At 45.1% G+C, this 22,221-nt stretch overlaps 1 protein-coding gene across 1 annotated transcript in view; it reads left to right on the forward strand.

Annotated features, from left to right (window-relative positions):
* The window catches only part of LOC111138525 (sphingosine-1-phosphate phosphatase 2), a 106,665-nt gene extending 87,224 nt beyond the window's left edge, over positions 1-19,441 (forward strand). Inside the window, exon 5 of the mRNA XM_022496306.1 lies at positions 18,890-19,441. Within this exon, the coding sequence (XP_022352014.1) occupies positions 18,890-19,441 (552 nt within the window). The remainder of the gene's footprint in view (positions 1-18,889) is intronic.
* Positions 19,442-22,221: the final 2,780 nt, after the last annotated feature.

The raw sequence follows: 22,221 nt of genomic DNA on the forward strand, positions 1-22,221 counted from the left end.
CCTGACTCTCTGAGACTAATGGCTGGACAGCCAAGCCAAGTGGACATGGCCGGCAGCTATGGAGATGGTCCATTGAAGTAGAGTGGGCCAGGCAAGGTGGCCATGGGGAAAGGTCATTTACCCCAGTGACAGCATCCCAAAAGTGTCCTTCCATCCCAGGTTGCTAAAAAGGGAGCTTGGGTAAATGTTTCAAGTCTAGATTGTGTTGAGAATGCTTTCAGTTGTGCCAAAGAAATACAAACAACCCCATCCAGGGACGGAGCCCAGCGCTGAGATCTAGGACTACACGGGTACACTTGTGCTTTACGTTGAGTTCCAGTTGCTCGTAACGTAAGAGCAAGAGATTGGATTAAACCTTCCGCAGAAGCCCAGTCTCCTCCTGTTTCTTTTATTAGGTACTTGCCTTTGTGATGATACAGTGTGTTACAGTTTCATTGAAGGGTGAAGTGTTTTTATAAGCTTATAATTGAATGCCTCTCTTAACAGAAAACCCACAGTCTTCAAAATCCGTGCGATCAGCTTTTGTAAAATGAGTCAGACCTTCCCATTTATTTACATGATTTTTTTTTAAGATTTCATTTATTATTTATTTGAGAGAGAGAGAGAGAGCACGAGCAGGTAGAGGGAGACAGAGAAGGAGAGGGCAAAACAGACTCCCTGCTAAGCAGGGAACCTGATGCAGGGCTCCATCCCAGGACTCTAAGATCATGACCTCAGCTGAAGGTGGATGCTTAACTGACTGAGCCACCCCGGTGCCTCTATTTACAAGATTTTTGAAAGATATTCTTTGGCCCCTTGGTTAAAATATATATATATATATTCCATAATGCTCACTGCTGCTGTGACATTCCAGAAAATGTTGACATGCACATGCGGATGCACTTTATTCTCCTTGCAATTTTCTACATCGTTACTGGTTTTTCCTACCAGTGGAACAAAGGGAAGGAGAGGGAGAATGATCTGCTGTGATCCTCAGCTAACCCCCTGAAACCTGAGAATGGAGCCTATTTCTAAATCCAATCATAAAAAAAATTCGATTTAGTTCAGTAAACTATTCACCTTCAGATGACTGATGTACCCCTTAGAAAAGAAGAATCCTACACATTTATTATCAGTAGTTCAGAGCCGCAGGGGCAGAAGCAAATCCAGGGTGCTCAAGTTGAGGTGACGTGGTCTCAACCAGGAAGCCTCTTCTACTCATCACACTGTCTCAAAAACCGGAAAGATTAGAAAACATTAATGAATATTTATGGAGGCTTAAAATAGAAAAAGTCATGATGTGAAATGTAACAATCCACAAAGGAAAGTTAAAAGAGCTGACTGCATACACTAAAGTTCTGTATATTAAAAAAAAAAAAAAAGTCATCATTAAGGGATGCCTGGGTGGCTCAGTCAGTTAAGCATCTACCTTGAGCTCAGGTCACGATCCCAGGGTCCTGGAATCAAGTTCCATATTGGGCTCCCTGCTCAGCGGAAGCCTGCTTCTCCCTCTATCTACCTCTCCCCCTAATCGTGCACGCTGTCTTTGACAAATCAATAAAATCTTAAAAAAGAAATTCATCATTAAAAACACAAATGTAGTAAATGATAGATAAACAATTATTATGAGGACTCAAGAACAGGCAATCAACAAGAACAGGCAATTCCTGAAAGAAAAAAAGTAAAAATGTCCAATAAGCATAAGGAATCAATCTCACCTGTATTTACAGGGATGTAATAGAAGTCATGAAGGACAGGTGAAAGTGAGATGTCATTTTAAAATTTTTGCTTGTGAGATTGGTGAAAAATAAAATCAGTGATGATAAGGAGTTAAGTAATAGGATATTCTCATAAGGGGACCTTTTGATCTAATATGTATCAAAAGCAGTAAAAGGTACAATGCATAACTTTTCCAGGTACTTATCCTAAAGAATCATTGAACATGTTGGGGGTAGTGTTCTTTAAAAATAGTGCAGGGGCGCCTGGGTGGCACAGTAGGTTAGGCCTCTGCCATCAGCTCAGGTCATGATCCCAGGGTCCTGGGATCGAGCCTCGCGTCGGGCTCTCTGCTCAGCGGGGAGCCTGCTTTCCCTCCTCTCTCTCTGCCTGCCTTTCTGCCTACTTGTGATCTCTGTCTCTCAAGTAAATAAATAAATAATCTTCAAAAAAAAAAAATAGTGCAGCATTGGGGCACCTGGGTGGCTCAGTCAGTTAAGCGTCTGCCTTCAGCTCAGATCATGATTTCAGGGTCCTGGGATCAAGTCCCACCTCAGGCTCCTTGCTCGGCGGGAAGTCTGCTTATTCCTCTCCCCAACCCCTGCTCATGCTTTCTCTTGCTATTGCTCTCTCAAATAAATAAATAAAATCTTTAAAAAAAAATTTTAAAAATAAAGATATTTCAGCATGAAAAATAATTTGAATGTGCAGCAGTAAGGAATTGCTCAATTAAACAAACTATCCATTAAGACCTGGGACAACATCCAATTATTTAACATTATATAATTATGTATTTATGATAAAGCAGTTATTCATAATCTCTACGAACTGGAAACAACCCAGATAGATACCCTCATCCGGTGAATGGATAAGCAAACCAGGATACCTCCACAGGATGGATTATACTCAGCGGTAACGCAGAACAAACTCTTAGCGGTTGGTTCTCATGTGAATTATGTTCACTGAGAGATTGTATATTGTATATGACATCTGGAAAAGGCAAAACTGTAGTGAGGGACAAAAGATCAGTGGTTGCTAGGAGTTGGGGGTGTAGGAGAGCTTCTCTGGAAAGGAGTGGTGTGAAGGAGTTCTGGTGGATGACGCCATTGTTCTGTGTCCTTATGTGTGTGGTGGTTCTCTTAGCTGTTGCGTGGGTCAGACCTCCGAACTATGAACTCGAAAAGGTGAATTTTAGTAGATGTAAATTTAAAAATTATATTATACTCTGAAATATGAAAGAAGGGCAGACTAGGGAGAGAAGGGGAGAAATATAGAGGAATAAAAGCTGAAGAGGCTCCAATTTTTTTTTTTTTAAGATTTTATTTATTTGACAGAGAGAGAAACAGTAAAAGAGGGAACACAAGCAGGGGGAGTGGGAGAGGGAGAAGCAGACTCCACTGAGCAGGGAGCCCTACATGGGGCTCTATCCCAGGACCCTAGAAGCATGACCTGAGCCAAAGTCAGATGCTTAATGACTGAACTCTGAGACTCCAATTTTTTTTTAATTAACATATAATGTATTATTTGCCCCAGGGGTACAGGTCTGTGAATCGCCAGGTTTACATACTTCACAGCGCTCACCAAAGCACATACCCTCCCCAATGTCCATAACCCCACTACCCTCTCCCTGACCCCCTCCCCCTGACATCCCTCAGTTTGTTTGGTGAGATTAAGAGTCTCTTATGGTTTGTCTCCCTCCTGGTCCCATCTTGTTTCATTTTTTTCCTTCCCTACCCCCCAAACCCCCTACTTTGCCTCTCAACTTCCTCATATCAGGGAGATCATATGATAATTGTCTTTCTCTGATTGACTTATTTTGCTCAGCAAAATACCCTCTAGTTTTATCCACATCATTGCAAATGGCAAGGTTGAGACTCCAATTTTTTTAAAAAAAAGTTCTAGAACACGGAAATCTGTTAATATGTATCAAGTGAAAAAAACAGAGTACTCTTCGCTGTTGCTTTTTGCAGAGTTCTGTGGAACAGGTGTCCCATGAGATTCTCTGGTAAGAATAAAAAAAAATCCCAGAAGCAGTTTGTGAGTCTACCGAGGTTCTTAAACATTTAAAGTCAAAGAAACCAATCTAACATGGCTCACCCACCCAAGGCTCTATCCCATTTTATACAGTTAAGGAAATTCTTTTTCTTTATTTTCCAGAGAGAGTGGGAAAGCACAAGCAGGGAGAGCGGCTGGCAGAGGGAAAAGCAGACTCCCCTCCGAGAAAGGAGCCCGATATGGGACTCGATCCCTCATGACCTGGGTGGAAGGCAGACACTTAACCAACTGAGCCACCAGGTGCACTAATGGTGAAGGAAATTCTAAGTGTTTACTTTAAGATGCATTCTAGGTCTCTCTCTGGCCAACTCTCAATTATTTCTGTGGAAATTTCTGATCTCAAATTGAGTGTGATTTGTTTGTGCTACTTTGTACGTTCCTGGACTGCCTCCGTCCTGACATCTATTGATGGGCACTTGGTAACTGCTAATTAAACAGTAAAATTTTATTGAAAACAAGCACAACCTAAAACTCTATATTGGAGTGAAAAATATAGAATCAACTCTAGATATTTAGCAAAGGGAATTTAAACAGGGGAATGTGGTGCTCACAGAACATGGGAAGGGCTTGATGGGCAGAGAGAGCCCGTAGCTGCTGCTGCCCCCAGAAGCCAAAGGGCTGCTGGTGACGACGCCACTGCCCCCGTCATGAGCCCCACGTCTCACAGATTCACCAACTGCATGAACAGATGCTAGGCTGAGTCCCACCACTGTAACTATGCCCAGAGATGCTTCTAGAAACTAGGAGCCAGTGATTAGACACCGGAATCGTTAGACCAGCCGCTTCAATTCGTGTTGCCGGGACTTCACCAGGTCACAGAAGCAGCAGAGGAAGGTGGCTTCCCCGTGAGTGCACTGGCTGGGTGACCTGACTTCCAGAGGAGCTGTGGGGACGGCACCTTTACCTTCTCCATGTCCCCAGTTCAGCAGGAGGTGGGAATGACCCAGGAGACCAGCTGACCATTTCCATTGGGCTTCGCGATCCTTGTTCCCACTGTCATCTAGTTTCTATTAAGCAGACTCTGAAAAACTCTGCTCATGGTAATTTCCAAGAAGTGCACCTTCTAGGGAAACCTATGTTTTGCCAAGAGAAAAGGAAGGAATGTGAATTTCCCGACCTTTCTTTCTTTTAACTCATCTACAAATGTTTCTATTTCATAGATTTTAGGACACCTGAGAGATTTTCATCCGAAGTGTCTTAGGTCAGTGTGCATTTGGATGTGTAAAGATCACTTTATTAGCCGTTAAGAGCAAGCTAAGATACAGGCATGCGGTTGGCTGTGTTCATCCTTTCGACCATTAGGCTCTTGAGGCTAAGAATCTTACTTTCCTCACCGTTGCATTCCTGGCAATTCCCACCAGTGCCTGCCAGCGGGCAGTAAGTGCACAGTAAACATCGAGGGGTAGGGATGGCATCTGTAATCAGTTCCTAAATCAATGTTTTTGTCTTTTATTTCTTTGTACTTTATTGAGGTAGATTTGAAAAGATACACCTGTTAGTCTGAATACTGCCTTCACCGTAGGAGAAGTCTAGCTCACATCATCTCATATTTGTTCAACATTATTTCCTTCTGCCTGAAAGAATAAACTCATGAACAAGGTATTAGGTGTGTCACTGCCACAGTGAATACCGTGTATGCACAGCTGCTCCATTTCCAGCTTCTCGAACTCCCCGAGTCGAATGTGGCCGGCGTCTCGCTGTGCGAGAAGGGACCGTGGAACAGGCCTCAGCAGCACGAAGCTTTGAGGCTCCTTGACGGCCCAGTTCTTAGGAGAGAAGGAAGGGGGTCTGAAGACAGGCCACTCAGTACCCCCCACGTTTCATTGAGCAAATAGGATGATGTTACAGCCAAGGATGAGGAAGAAGGTTCTGTAGTTCCTAACGGACTTGAGAATTTCATGGAGAATCTGGGGCCTGGATATAGGTGTGTAAGTAGCACCTAGAAGAGAGGGAGAGGTAAGTAAGCACCCCCAAGTAACCACCACCCAGGTCGCAGTGCATAGAACATTACCAGTATCTCAGAAGTGCCCCCCCCGCCATGCCCTCTACACTGTACCCCGCCAGGGACACCCTCCCCAGGTCTCTGACCCCACCCCCTAGTGGAACTCCCTGTAAATGGAATTACACGCTAGACATTCTTCTGCCTTGGGCTTCTTTCACTTACTAATTTGTGATATTCACCCCTGTTGTATGTAGCTTTAGTTCACTACTGTTCGTTGCTGGATAGTATTAGAACATATGACTATATCACACTTTATCCCTTCTCTTATCAATGGGTATTTTGGATTGTTTCCAGCTTGAGGCTGTTATAAATGATGCTACTCTGAGCTTCCTTTTATTTTTTTTTTTAAAGATTTTATTTTATTTATTTAACAGACAGAGATCACAAGTAGGCAGAGAGGCAGGCAGAGAAAGAGGGGGAAGCAGGCTCCCGGCTGAGCAGGGAGCCCAATGTGGGGCTGATCGAAGGACCCTGAGACCATGACCTGAGCTGAAGGCAGAGGCTTAACACACTGAGTCACCCAGGTGCCTCTGATGTGGCTTTTAGAGCAAGTATGTACATCTGACTAGGAGTATAAATGTAGAAGTAAAATTGCTCAGTCATCAGGTAGGCTCAGCTTTAGGATATACCGTTGCGTCTTCTGAAGAATTAACGCCAATTTTCACTCCTTTTGGTGTCTATGAGATGTCCAGTTCTCTGCATCTCTCCCCACCCTCCTGATGTCAGCCATTTACATTGTAGTCATCCCTTGGGTGTGTGATGGTAGTTCATTGTGCTTTTATTTTGATTTCTCTGATGCATAATAATTCAGCCCCTTTTCATGTGATTGTTGGCCATTTATATAGCCTCCTTCGTTGGGTGCCTTTTGTCTTTGACTTTTTCTTTTTTTTTTTTTTTTTTTTGGCCAGGTTGCTTGTCTCTGTTGGTGAGTCACTGGTCAGATATATGTACAGTATAGCAAATTTCTTTTCCCATCCTGTGGCTTGCCAATAGAGCCTATTGGTGGTATCTTTAGGTAAAGAGACATTTTTAAATTTTAACATAGCCCAATGATCAAATTTTACCTACATTTACAATTTTTTGTGTGTCTTGTTTAAGATACTTTTGCCTACCACACTGTCTTGAAGATATTTTGTGTTTGAGAAGATTTATTATTTTGCTTTTCTTATTTAGATGGGCAGTCTACTTGGAATTGATTTTTGATTCATCTGTATTCTATGGAAATACCCAGTATGCGCAACACCATTGATAAGGATTGTCCTTTTTCCATTTACTGAAGCATCAGTTTTGTCATAAATCAAATGACTGTTGACGCTCTCTATGTGTATACACTCGACTCTCTTGTGTTTGTCTTCATCCCGATGCCATCTCTCTCTTTTCTATACCTTTGTATAAGTCTTGATGTCAGATGGTAAAAGTCCGCCAACTTCAGTCAAGTATTGTAACTCTCCTGGTTCTGATCCTCTGTGGGCTTATTAGAAAGTCTTCACAGTTCTTTTAGTGGTTACCCAAGAGATTACAACACGCATCCTTGATTTATGAGAGTCAAATGCAAATTAGTACCTCGCCACTCCCTGGGAGGAGTGTGTCATTAAATGAAATTCAATTCTACGTAGATGTAAAGCCCACAAGAACTTAATTTTATTGTTTCATAGTGAACGTGTATTTAGGTTTGTCTGTGTATTTATCCTTTCTGTTCTTCATTCCTTCCTACAGTTCTGTTTGTCCATGTGGCATCTCATTCTTTCTGCCTCCATTAGTCTATTTAGTGTTTGTTCCAGCATGGTTATGCTGGTAATGAATTCTCTCAGTTTTCGTTTCTTTTGGAAAAGGCTTTGTTTCACTTTCGGTTTTTTCTTTGGAGGATATTTTTGCTAGGTATAGAATTCTTTGTGTCCTGTCCTTCAGTGTCCCTGAACTGGATTCTTGCCATTTCCATGTGCCCACAGTATGTACTAAGTTGGTATAACTGGCTTGGTCAGATAACAGTGAGTTTTCAGATCTCAGATCTGCCAAGCAAGGAGGACTATTTTTAGAGCTATGGATAACCCATCAGTATAGGCTTTTTGGAGGGCATTTTGCAGAATATATGGATGTCTAAAGTGTACATTCTTCGTCTTCTGGGCTTCTAGCCCAATTCTAGGAGTTTTCTCTAAAGCATATAATCACACAAGTGTAAAAATGAAAACGATAGCAAACATTTATAAGGTACTTATAACCTACTGGGCACCATTCTCAGTGTTTTGCATGCATTGACTTCTTCACAGGACAGTTGACTACTTCATAGCAACCCTACTAGGGAGGTGCTGTTGTTATCCCAGGCTTACAGAGGAAGCAGAGAGAGGTCCAGTAATCTGACCAAGGTTCTGTAGTTGGTAAGAGATTGGATGGAGATTGAAAATCAAGCAGTCTGACTTCAGAATTCATGCTTTTAATTACCATTCTGTACTACCCCTCCAGGATGTTATTAATGCATTTAAAAGCAAACAATGAGAATATACTAAATGTCCATCGATCAGATCTAGTTAAGTAACGTATAGTGTTTCCACAGAGTGGAGTGTCCCATAGCCATTGGAGTAATGCTTTAATGAGTCATGCTTGTAATCATGGAAAAATGTGTATGACATATTGTCAATGAAAGAAAGCTTTGGAACTCCATGGAACAGCTTATAGAGTATGGCTCCATTAGTTGTGAAATCATGTGTGTCAGGGGGTGGTTACGGACAGAGGCCTCTGCAATGCACTTGTAATACTGTTTTTGACGAAAACAGTAAAGCTATTTTTGTTTAATGTACAGAGACTGCATTTTACTCTCCCTCTATCCTCCTATATTTCTTGGTGTGTAATAGCCAGTTGAAAATAAAAGCACATGATTGCTCCTGAATGGATGCATTAATAAATATTTGAGCTCTATTATTATTTATATGAGGATTTCCTAGAAGGGAGATTTCAGACTTTAGTGTCATGAACAATAACTTCTTTGACTGGGTACTTGCATTTCTTAGTATTCCCCTGCACTGTCTTGTTTCGTTTTTTTTTGTGTTTTTTTTTCTTCAAGAAGCAACACTTAATATGGATTTTGGCAATGAAACAGATACGTGAGTTTCAAAGAGCTTACATCTCTTATCTGTTTATTGTTTGAGAATCAATCAAATTGGCAAACCATTGATTAGCAAAATTCCTCTTCGTTGCTGTAATCCTACCTCCCAAACCTGATTGACAAAGGGAAGCCACTTCTCAACAGAGTTACTATACACCCAGCCCTTCTCTGTAGTGCTGTTTCAAAATGAGAAGCTCACCTCGAAGAGTTGAGTTGAGCTGGACGACGTTGCCTGCAGAGAGCAACAGCAGTGTTTCTCTAGCCAAAAAGGGCAAAGGGGGTGTTTATCCAATACAGCCATAAAACTGCCCAAGAATTGGTCTTATGACCCCAGTCTGTCCTGCTGTTGATCTGACAGACCCAACTGGGCCACAGCAGACAGACAGAGAGGAGTCAAGGAGCTGCCTTGCATCCTGTCCTCTGAAAATCAGCACAAGCTCCAGAATTTAATTTTGATCTCAAAACACCACTGGGGTCCGTGTTTAAGGTATGTCTGTGGGGAATGTTCCTTAAAACATGCTCACATGGGAAAGGAAGTAAATACTTCATGTATCATATTTTTTAATGCACTCAAGTGTTCCTGTAAGTGCAACAATTGATTTGATTCTTTAAATAAGAAAAAAAAAAAGATGGAAACCTCCATAAAATTATTTCATGTGCGTAGATGGTTTTCTGTACCATACCCCGAGATCTCCCCGCACTTGTGAAAACAAAGGGTCGCCCACGTACCAGTCTTGTGCCTCATTGTATCCTGGCTCTCACTTCTCATAAAGTGACATGGCTTTGCCTCCTTCTCACTTAGCACATACTTAGTGACGAGGAAGTGGAAATCCTGTAGTTGGGATCGTCCAGCCTCATCAAGGACACTGCGGGGCCGTATTTGACATCACTAGGATAGTCTACAGAGCAAGACTCGTGTTTTTCCAGGTTCCTAATCTCTAGTTCCTACCGTGATGCAAGGGCCACAGGTTATGCCTAGAATTTCTGTGTTTCCACAGGGGGTCAGGACTCGAGGGTTCAAGCCAGTGTTTCCTAAGGTCAGTGACAAAGGGCTGGAACAGATTTTCTTTCCCTCCAATTGTGAGCACCCCTGTTACTAGGCCAACAAAGAATTCTCAGATCTCTCTCTCGTACGTCTTTATACACAAGAGTTTCTACATCAGAGGATCACCTTAGGACTTTCAAAAACTCTACGCTCACTTTCAAGTATGGTACTCCTATAATCCAGAAGTTTTAGTCTTTTGTGTGTGTTTCAAAGAAGCCCTCCAGCAGCCCTGACCTGCTACATTCACTGAGAAAAGCCCATGTTGGCCTCAGGGGTTGAGCAAGGTGAGACTGGGCCCTGACCAGCAGCCTCAGCATCCCCTGGGAGCTGGTTAGAAATGCAGACTCTCAGGCCCCACCCGGACCCACTGAATCAGAACATGCCTTTTAGGAAGCCTCACAGCAGATTCTAATGCAAGATACAATTTGAGAAGCACCATAACAGCCTCTATACAATATCCCAGCAACTATGGGGACAATGCCAATTAAATTTCAACCTGCATGGGCCTGTTCAATAATACTACATCGAACATGACTTTCTTCTGTTCTCTTGTTGCTCAGAGGCCCCTCTGCCCACCCAGATTGGAGAAAAATCGCTTAAATGTTTGACAGTGCCTTTTGTGTCTTCTAGCAGGTTGCCCTTCCCTATGCTTGTCATTCTAACAGGCTGCTTAGCAGTTGTCAAAAATGATGTTATAACCTGTCTCGAAGCTTGCTTGATCTCCTGTCTTAATCCCAGTGACCTGCCAAGCCTTGTGATTCATTATAGTTAGAGCTCTGCATATTAATGCGAATTGTGGGTGGGGGAGTTTTGTCTGCCCCGTGAAGATCTGCTGTTTGGACTTGTTAGATTCTGTGAAGCCAAGACAAGCTAGCGATTGTTTCCGAAACCACGCGGCGTGCGGACTGAGGCTCAGGGGTACATACCGAAGTATCTGTTTAGCTAATATTGGTATTATAAGAAGCATGCAGTGGTATCTTATTACATCATCACATTAGGAAACACGGCACCAGCCTTTTTTACTTGTTTAGTAAAGCAGTGCCATTTTAAGAGATGGACAAAGTAAAATGAGGTGAGAGTGGTGGTCAGTATAGGGAATGCACATATTCAGTCATCCAAGATAATTAGTCAAATGAATACACATGGAAATAATTATTTACTTGCCTGGGTATCATCTACAATGGTATAATCCTAACTCTTGCCCAAACAAAAAAAAGTGTCAAAAATTTTATTCACCTGATTAGTTAATGAAGGAAACTACAAGATATATGGCATGAAATATTTATAGATAATTTAATAAAGAAATACTACTTTGAGACTGCTGGGTTATATACAAAATTGTTTCCTGTCCTATAGGGCAACAAACTGTCAACTTTGAGGTTATCCTTTCCACTGGACAGAAATTATTTGCATCTCTGACAAACAAAAATCTAGCAACTAGCCGGTCACATCATGAAGTCCAAGACCTCTATCCAATCAGTAGTAAACAGTGAACAGAGCACCATCCCTTCTATAATCCTTGGGTGGCCTTTTCCGGCATATGACATTGAAAGGAGGTTTTTTGTTTTTTGGTTTTTGCCTCATGCCCAAGTTTTATGTCATTTCTCTTAACACGCTTACAGAAAACCCTTTTCTTTAAAAAAAGAAAAAACAAATTAGCATAATTTCTAATGAAGGTTTAAATGTGCTCCCTTAGAAAGTGAGCATTTATTTTAAAATTGCAGAAGGTGAAAGGTGGCTTGCTTTCTTCTATCTCACATAGTTACTCCTGAGCTTGGTGAGTTTTCAAAAGGTCCTTTTCAGAGCTTTCTCTTTATGGCCGTAGATTTCCATGCCTAGTGACCCTTAGTCCTAGATTTGTGCTTGGCTGTCAGGTGGCTCAGGAGACAGTCGTGGCAAGGGGGGGATCAGCGACAGAGCCCCCCCTCAAAGAGCCATGACTATCAGGAGAGTCGACCGCTTGTGTTCACACCATGTGGCAAGGTCAGTCTTCCTGCCTTTGCTTGGTCCCTGTGAACGCTGTTGTGTTTCAATGGGAAATTAATATTTTTTGAACTTATGCATTCGCTTTTTCTCCCCTATACATATGTTAATCACATAACATGTAGGTCTCTCTCCATAATCGTTCATATTCATATTCATGAACAGCGTTGCCTCCCTCTTGCCATTTGGCTTCTGCTGAATCTCATCGGCATTATTCTCAGAAATTGAACTAACTGTGAGCCAGCATGGAAATGAGGACGTATTCAGAGTGTGTTAACTAGGAAATGCTGATCGATAACTAAAAGTTATTTTCTAGAATGATTGTAGGAGTTTGGATTTTTTTTTTTCCAGTTTGTTTTAACGTCGGGGTCTGCCCACACTGAGGGCATTCACTGTGCCTACAAAGAAGTGGGTCTTGGCTTTTCCTCCGCTCCTGGCTGCGGCCTGCTCTGTGAAGGCAGCCAAGGGCGGAGGGCCCTTCACATTCTCAGCGGGGGACCTGCTGAGGGGAAGATGGCAGAATCCCAGAGTAGAGTTCTCGGCATAAATAGTTCCGAGATCTTGAATGCATTCTTTCCTAACAATCGAATGAATGGGTTTCTTCTACCCCCTTCTTTCTAGTTAGCTAACCTTGTGTTGTTCTGCTCAGTAGCATTCTTCAGTGAAGATGTTTGGAGATGGAATGTGAGTTTGCGGCAGGAAGCTGCCGTTGGGGTCGCGCTGTAGGGTCAGAATTCAGAAACGCTGACCGTTCGTTCTCAGGGTGGGGGCCTGTGCCTTGAAATATCTGGAGGTGCTGACCAGGAGGAGCGTTTCTGTTTGGCTAAGAATAAAAACACGATTTTATGTGTTTCTATAAGCACTCGCTGGAGTTTGTCCTGATGCTTTGGGCTAGCTTGATTAGCATTTCTTTCCAGAACGCTCCAGATTGCCCGTCTTAATTTTTGTTTTCTGTAATGAGACAAAATAAATCTCAAGCTTTTATCTAAGTACTGAGTCTTATAACTGAAAATGGGAATAGGTACAAAAGTCGTCCTTCTGCCTTCTAACTTGGAAAATGTTAGTCTTGTGTGATGACTTTTTCCAAATAATTGAAAAGGTTTTGTTCAAACCCAGGATGGTAAATGGAACTAAAGGTTCATTATATTTTGAACAATATGCTCGACAGGGAAGCCCTGACTACAGATCTCACGTGCCTTATTTTCAACGTAGTTACATCCTAGAGGAATGGTAATGCAGACGGTCATATCATGCTTGGGGGCGCTTCCTTTCTTAGCATCATGCGAACATTTTGTAAGCATCAGGTAACTATTTCTGTTTTCATCTATTTCAAAACAGTCTAATTTTAACATCCTGATTTCTTCACCTGGATTATATTTTTATTATAATAAAATACTAGGTGTTGACCAGAAAATTTACACAATACTACAAAGCACAAAGAAGACAATCATCATCTGTAATACGCCAACAGAAAAAAACTGCTTTTAACATTTTAGTTGATTTTCTTCTGATATTTTACCCATGCATGCAAGTATGTATTTCTATAAAACTACGAGCATCCTTTATGCAAAGTATGTATTCTGCTTGATATTATCTCACCTTGGGTTACTTTGAAACCATAAAAAATAAGGCTCCAGAAATGTATCCTCTCAAATATTCATGCTATATTATTGCATATTATTTATTTATTGCATGTTATTACATATTTTATCTTATAGTATGCTTGATTTTATATCTTTCTAGATTATTTTTCTTATTATGATGCATGCCCCATTCCTTGTGCTATTTTTACTTGATTGTGTTCCTGAATTTTTCTGTCATGGAGCACTGTTACTTTTTGGACTTAATTGGTATGAATTGAACTAACCCAATGGAGTCATTCCTCTACACAAATCTTTGTGAACAGCTTTATTATTTTCTTTAATTTTTTTTTTTTTTTAGAATAAACTCCTAGGAGTGGAATAATCGGATCAAGGTGGTGAATATTTTGTACGCTTCACAGTCCAATTATATTCTGTGAAAAATGTTTTAAACCTTTTTTTTTTTCCAAAGTAAGGAATATCTCTTCTGCCATTTTTGTCATGTCTTTTCTTACCATGTGTTAGTCCCATTCCCTTTCCCCGATCTCCTGTGCCGTCCACATCTCCCTATAAACCACACATGGCTTTCCCTCTCTTCTCTCTGCCCTCCCTGTCACATCCACCTGCTCAGGACAGCATTGTCCCAGGGCTGGCTGCTGGCTGCCCACCTCTGCCGTGTGCCCTGTGCACTGACTTCTGCCCACAGCCCATCTTCGCCTTCCCCAAGACCTGGGAACTGTTTTCTCTCTGGCCCCATGTACTGTGCCGAATGGTAGAGGTTCCAAAGAATTCCCCTCTTTGTTTAGAATGTGCTCACATCAAAACAGCAGATGCAATTCTGAGATGGCAAGTTTTGTCAGTCCCTGTAGTCTGAGTAGCTTGAGAATAGTATAAAAAGTTGTTCTTGAATTTTCAAACATTAGAGACGTTAGGATCATTTTATTACTAGACCATTAGAGCCCCAAATGGAAAGCTCATTTGAGATGGTTCAAGTATTTTTCTTAAAAAAAAAACAAAAAAACCTAAAAGTCTTTATTACAGTATCACCTTTTATGGCAGAAAATCCAACCATGTGGCTGGAAGGAAAAAAACTCCATGCCAGCAGCCATATTGGCAAAGATTATTTTTGCTGCAAATGCTAGGGCTATGGACCAAAAGCGTCTAGTCTCCTGATGCACTGAAGAGGAACAGAATTAGCTTATGAAGAATATTCCAACCAGATGTCTGGGAATTGGTAACTGCAGTGACAAAAAAGACAGAAGGAAGGAAGAGAGGCAAATTTTCTTTTATGTATCAAAACAGTGGGTATTACCGATTAGGGATATTCAGGATAAGAGAAAGGCATTAAATTCTCCTAATCACTATAAACTGGGAATCTGCTATGTGTTTGGCTCTATTGTAGAAGTGAGGACAATGCCAAGGGGCAAGAGAATGCACCTTTGTTGACTAGAGTCTTGTAATCAACTCAGGGGAAAGCATGTGGACGCAGGACCGCAGCAAAGGCAAGGGAAGGGAAGGGCTTTCTGAGTGATGTTGAGCAAGGGCCTCGGCGTTCAGTTCAGGGAGAGGTTATTTCCAGCTGCGGTGATACACAAGGATATTTTGGAAAGGAAATAGCTTTTGAGCCAAGCCTTAGATGCACTGATAGGATCTTGATAGAGATGGTTAAAGTGTACGGGACATAAAAGGAATGCAAACCTGGGGTGACTGAATTGTACGGGGCATGTTTGGGGAAAGCAAGCAGCTCTATCCAAGTGCAGTGGAAAAGTTCAAATGGGAAAGCAGTGAGTGAAAGCCCTAGAATGATAGACTAATCAAACCCATATCACGCTGGACTCTCTCAATCTGTGAGCTGGTATTTCTCAGGGTTTTTATCTGGGCTCCCTGCCTCGGTGTTAGGGCAGGTGTTCAGTGCAGACCCCTGGGCCCACTTCAGTCCCCCGAAATCTGCATTTTTTAAAAAGATTTTATTTATTTATTTAATAGACCACAAGTAGGCAGAGAGAAGGGGGGGAAGCAGGCTCCCTGCTGAGCAGAGAGCCGGATAGCAGGACCCTGGGATCGGGACCTGAGCAGAAGGCAGAGACTTAACCCACTGAGCCACCCAGGTACCCCTGAAATCTGCATTTTAATAATCCTTCTCGATGACTGCAAAGCATTCCGAAAAATCGGAAAACATTTGCTATTGAAACAGCCTTCAGGATAGTCAGTGAAGGTTTGGGTGAGGGAGAGTGGCAGGCAGGAGGTGACTTGAAGGTTCAAACTCTGGATCGCGACAGCAGGAGCAGGGATTTTACTGAAGGAGGAGTCTCTGGAATATAGTTGGGGGGGTGTGGGCAGCGAGAGGAGGGAGGAGTGGGGTACAGCCAGCAGGACTCTGAGCTTCCGTGGCCAGGGACACCGGGGCACCCCAGTAGCAATATGGATCATGCGAATTTCCCTGAACACCTACAAGATCACTCCACACCTCACCCCCCACCCCGGCAAAACTGCACTTTGTCCCCACCCCTAACTGAAATGCCCCCCACGAAGTATTTCTGGAGTACTGGCAGGTACTTCTGAACGAGTCTGAGCCCCCTCATGCCTCCTTGCTGTCAGCAGGGTGGTCTCGGGACAGCTTGGCTGCAATTCTTGCTTCCTGACCAGTCCATGAGCTCGAGCACCTTGGGCTTGCCCACTGCCTTCGGGGCTCAGCAGCTCCCTGATCCTGGCAGTGACTGCCCCACAGGGGGTCTAGGAGAGGCGTGTGTTACTCTAAGTACCGTGGCTCTGCCCCGTCAGCCCCCTTCCCTGCTGGCCTGCCGGTCACCAGCTTCTCCGCCGCCCCTTCAGGTCGAGGAGTCTGTGCCAGAGACAGATTCAGGGGCCGTCATGAACCATGTCCTGCCAAGGGGTATTATCCAGTGCTCACATGGGGCACTGGGGCCTGGAGGTATGAGCACAGATGGATTCTGCCCTTTGGAGAGTCCTTGGCCAGAGGGGTCCCAAAACAGCCTTCTTCAGGTCTGAGTTTTATACATTGAGGCAAAAGGACTCTTTTGTCCTGACTTCTTCAGAGCTCAGATGGGACAACAGTGGGGCTGCCAGGAGACCCTCTGAGTGGTAGAATCTTCTCTCCCCACTAACAGTAAAGGCTTGTTTGGGGTGTTGAGTTCAATGAATTCATTGTACCTGGGTCTCCTCCTTCCCTCAAAACACGTGTTCTCAGTCCTCAGCAGGTGACATTTTGGTGGGCCGTTCCCCCCCCCCGCCCCCCGTTCACCAGATATGCCAAGGCCCCAGTGGAGGACACAGCTGGGCTCAGCTGGGATCCCCACTTCATATGGGAATCCAAGGCAGATCCTGTTGGTAGAGGGGAGACTGAATTATTTCACTTAAAATTTTTAAAGGAGGCAATGTGTTTGCATGATGACAAAGTTCCAGATGCACACGGGGGCATCCTGTGAAGGGTCTCCTTGCCCACTGTGTCCTCTGCCAGTCAAGTGAACTTTTGGCATATCCAAGTAAGAATGTATCTATATATTCTCCTTATCTTTTTAAAAATGGAAACGGTAGCATCCACACACACTGCACCATGCTTTTAAAAATCCCACATCAGAGGGGCTCCTGGGGGTCCGAGTTGGCTGAGCTTATGACTCTTGGTTTCAGCTCAGGTTGTGATCTCGGGGTCGTGAGATGGAGCCCCACGTCAGCTCTGTCCTCAGTGTGGAGTTCGCTTGAGATGCTCTCCCTCTCCCTCTGCCCCTCCCTCACATGCTCATGCGCTCTCTCTCTCTCTCTCTCTCGTTCTTTCTCTCAAATAAATAAGTCCTTAAAAAAATCCTATGTCCCAAATGAAACCTCCTCATCCATGTCATATTGCACTGCGTGACCGACTATACCACAGTGAGATCTAACCGGTCCTTCTCAGGGGAACGCAGCGTTTTTCTCGTCCCTGGTTAGCACAGACACTGCCACAAGGACCACTTATAAATACACACCTCATTTCAGATGCAGGCAGGCATATCTCTATGGTCAAGTCCCAGAGAGAGATTGTAGGTCAGAGGTTCAATCAAAAATTTCCTCCTCGTAAGGGTTGTGCCATTTTGCATTCATACGACTGCGTGAGCAGGAGTCCCCTTTCCCTTCTACTGCTTCATCCGCAGAATGTTTTCAGGCTTCTGAGTTTGTCAGAGCCTGCAGGCGAGAGGTGCGCTCCCAGCACGCTTTGTGGGGGGCGGAGGAGGGGGCACTGGGAGCCTGTAAGCGTCCAGGTCTCTGCTTAACACACAGCAGCAGACACCCCAACAATGGCATTTAGTAAAAGCAAAAAAAAAGTCCACCAGCTTTTAAATTTTTTTTAAGATTTTTATTTATTTATTTGAAAGATTGAGACAGAAAGAGTGACAGAGAGCACAAGCCAGGAGAGAGGAGAAGCAGACTCCCCACCAAGCAGGGAGCCCGATGCCGATGCCGGGCTCCATCCCAGGACCTTGGGATTGTGACCTGAGCCGAAGGCTGCTGCTTAAGGCACTGAGCCACTCAGGCACCCCTAAAGATGTTTTAAATAGGCATTTAAGAAAAGAAAGGAGGGATAGAGTGGGGCAGGGCACAGGGGGAGGAGAAAGGGAGGAATGGAAGAAAGAAGACCCCAATCTAAAATGTCCTAAAGAAGGATTAGTGAAGACAAGCCTGGTACACCCACTCACTAAAACAGTCTGCGTGCTGTTTGAAATTCTGTCTCTGAAAATGGTGCCAAGACAGGTGGGGCTCTGGCAGCACCCCATCCAGAATGTCTTCCCAAACCACCCCAAATAAATGTACCTTAGAAGGGACGGAAGCCGGGCTGCCTGGGTGGCTCAGTGGGTTAAGCCTCTGCCTTCGGCTCAGGTCGTGATCTCAGGGTCCTGGGATCGAGTCCCGCATCGGGCTCCCTGCCTAGCGGGGAGCCTGCTTCTTCCTCTCTCTCTCTCTCTCTCCACTTGTGATTTCTCTCTGTCAAATAAATAAAATATTTAAAAAAAAAAAAAAAAAAAAAAAAGAAGGGACGGAAGCCGCTGGCGGCATGCACAGGGCGCCCCCAGCAGCTAACTCCCCCGCCCCTGCCAGCCCGCACCCCTGACCTGCCAAGACAGGACGACACCGCCTCTGCAAAGATGATGACAACCGTTGCGACCCAATGTTAAAATGATAGAAGATGGAGAAAAAATGGCATTAGAGCTGCGCATCATGAAAACATTTGTCCACAGGACGAGAAAACTGGGAAATACACAACGTGAATATCATGAGTGTTCTTCCCATTCTCAAATCTTTGCAACTTTACACTTTTCAAAGCAATGCCAAGTAAAGCAATGCCAAAATTGTACTTCCGATGTCAAAGCGGCCGTACTTGACCCACAGTTATGCCAGACCACGGGGGCTTACGTCCTTCTTTTCTCTCCTTCCCACAGGATGTGCTGGGTGGCATCCTGGTCACTGCAGTCCTCATCGTCCTCACCTACCCTGCCTGGACCCTTATCGACCGCCTGGACTCGGCCAGCCCCCTCTTCCCCGTGTGTGTCATCGTGGTGCCCTTCTTCCTGTGTTACAACTACCCCGTGTCTGACTGCTATAGCCCCACCAGAGCGGACACCACTACTGTTCTAGCTGCAGGGGCAGGGGTGACTCTCGGGTTCTGGATCAACCACTTCTTCCAGCTCGCGTCCGCGCCCGTCGAGGCTCTCCCTGTCGTTCAGAACATCCCGCCACTCACCACCAACATGTTGGTCTTGGGACTGACCAGATTCGCCGTGGGGATCGTGCTGATCCTTCTAGTGCGTCAGCTGGTACAAAACCTCTCCCTGCAGGTGCTGTACTCCTGCTTCAAGGTGGTCACCAGGAACAAGGAGGCCAGGCGGAGACTAGAGATCGAAGTGCCTTACAAGTTTGTCACCTACGCGTCTGTGGGACTCTGTGCTACTACCTTTGTGCCCATGCTGCACAGGTTTTTGGGACTGCTCTGAACCTCAAAGAGTTGGAAGGGAGTCCCCTGGGCCAGGGAGCCCAAACAGGAAAGGGCTGAGGTGGGCAAGTTTTGACAATACATTTTTCTTTAAAAAAAAAAAAAAAAAAAAGAACTCCTAAGTCACATGTCCGTTTTGCTGATAGCTGAGATCAGGGTTGCTGCCGTGTGAAAGGAAGTCCTGTGTCCTAGGACCATCAGTCTGTAAGCATCTTGCTGCAGGGGAAGCCGGGCTAAGCCCACAGTCTGTTCTTTGAGGGTCTCCTGCCCTGTTAGACGGACTTTGGTCTAGTCGTGGGCCGGAAGGAACTGTGGCCTGGTTTGGGCGATCCAGAAGAGACAGGCATGATCTGAGAGGCTGGAGGTCAGTGTTTCTCTTCCGTTATGACCTTGCCTGGCACAGAGCCTCATGTCCAAACTTGGGACTAGGGTCCGGAGAAGGGGTGGCGTCGTGTAGAACTGCCTTCCTTGGACAGGGTGACATTTTTGTTAGAGGACTCGACTGTGCCCACACAGGTGGCAAGAGCGTCGCGGACCGCACCATGGGGTGGTAAGAGACGGGAGCACCCGTGGGAGATCGTGGGCAGGAGCCTGTTTCCCTCCGGAGCCCCGCTTTCTGGGGGCATCCGCTCGTCCGTGTCCGTGCGTGTTGCAGAACTCCGGGTCGTGTTTCCCCACTCTGCCGATCCAGGAAACCCACTGGCTGCCCGCACCTCTGTACGTCGGGGTTCCCGGGGTGTCCTGTTCTCTCCTGCTTCGCCGCAACTTGGGGCGAGCCCTCGGCCCGTATTTGGGTGTTTCATGCTTCCCTACAAACTGGGGAGGCGCCATCATCTGCCTGCAAGAGCGGCCCCATACAACCCATGAACTGAACCCTCCCTGGGCCCCGACAAGGAGGAAAGTGGCCTCCGGGATGTTGCTCCTGCATTTCTGTTAACTTTCTGTAAACCGATTTTTTCACCTACTAAATAGTATCGGGGGCTCCCTTTCCATCTCCCTACCTCCTATCTCGTGGCGGTGTTAATTAATGCACTTAATGTAATTAATGCAAGAGCGGGGTCAGCCTCTGTTGGGAAGACAGGCTGACCAAACTCAACACAGCCTTTCAGCCTGCGTGTGTCCTCACGGGGCGTAGGAAGGCCGTGTCAGGGGAGCACGCCCTCCGGGGGCACATCTTCCGCTCTGAAGGACCAGGAACGCGCATCAACAGTCCTCTGAAAAGTTAGCAGAAATGCGTGGTCAGGAAGTCTCTTCTGCAGTGTGGGACCTGGGCCACTGAAACCAGGGACTTGAATCCCAGCACCTGGTTTCTGGGCACTTACTTCAGGGTTGGGCTCTTCCCTCTGCCTCCAGTGTGAAAACAGAAAACCCCGTTGGTCCTGATTTCAAACACGGCCCCTGAGCTTTCTGTCGAGGTCCCCTTTGCTATTTGGCTCAGTGCTCAGGTCTACCGAGAACAATGTTGAGGAAACCATTCTGCTTTTCCTTCGAATCCTTCTGACATTTTTCGTAGTTAGAGGAGGCAGGAATCAAAAGGACCTGCCATTTATTTGACTGTCTTAGAGCAAACTCTGCCTAGTATTTGTGGCAACGTACAGGCACCCCTGCCCTGGGCCAGCCCCGCCATCCACACGGCAGACGAGGCATGTTCCTGCATCATTTTTAGTTGCTTTTTCTGAAGCTAATTAGCAAAAGGATCAGGGTTTCCCACTTACATCTTTTGAGAGGAGGGGCCGTAATTGTCACAGCAGTGGGTGTTGGCAATTCACTCAATTGTGTGCGTGTGATTTTTAATGCTGTCCTTTTAAGTCCCAACAATAGGACAGCAATCAGCTGTGTCAATGTATTTAAGGCTATATTTACACGATTGGATGGAGGGTGATTAGCTTTGGATCTTAAAGAACAACCCAAGGGCTTGTCGTGGTTGGTCATTTTTTAAAGTATCTCGTTTTGCAACTGGAAAATTAAAAGAGTGTATATTGGTGAAGACCATTTTAGTTTTTGAGCTCTACTGCTCTGCAGGAACAGACTGGAAAAGTCACTACCTGCTTCCTACTCTTGCTCACTGGCCCTCCTCTGGCACTTGTTATACCCTCCCAGGCCCGAGGTCTCTCTCACACACCCCACCCCTATCCCTTCAAAGAGCAGGCCTACCGGCTCCTTGGAGACATTTGGATTTTCTCTCTGGGGAGAGACTGCCCCCTGCTGGCGTAGCCTCGGTCGTGGTCCAGAGCCCCTCTTCTGCCGGAGACTTGGAGATTAAGACTTTTAAAAGTCTTTTAAAAGTCAAACTCACCATGATGTATCCAAGATAAACTTAGGACCTGGGGTCTGGCCAACCCTGCATTTGGAACCCTCAAAGCCCTCAAGACGACTTGGCACCTCCAGGAGCTCAGCAGAACATGGCCTCGTCCTTACGGGCAGGGCAGGCCCTCCCAGCGTCCCACCGTCCCAGCCCCCTTCCACTCTGGGCCAGGCCCTCCTGCAGCGTCCTTACAACCAGCTGTCGCTCCGTGCTGGTTTTGCTCAGGCCTGCACCACAACAGAATATGCAGAAGGAAACACAGATGGGATCCTGAACTAAAAACCCTTAAATGGCTGTGGCCGAAGTCACTCTACAACATGCCTGAAGGTCGCACTGTAACCTGGGATTTTTCTCCCCCAAGTAGGCATCTCCTGCTTCCCGGGTGTAATCAAAGCATGTGGTGTTTTGGGGCCATATGCTCCCGGTTTCTATTTTGGAAGCTTTCAGCTGTCTTGCTTATGTACTGTATGTAAATT

Source organism: Enhydra lutris, unplaced genomic scaffold (genome assembly GCF_002288905.1).
Source record: "Enhydra lutris kenyoni isolate GAN:26980312 unplaced genomic scaffold, ASM228890v2 scaffoldscaffold1, whole genome shotgun sequence".
Taxonomy (NCBI): Eukaryota; Metazoa; Chordata; class Mammalia; order Carnivora; family Mustelidae; genus Enhydra; species Enhydra lutris.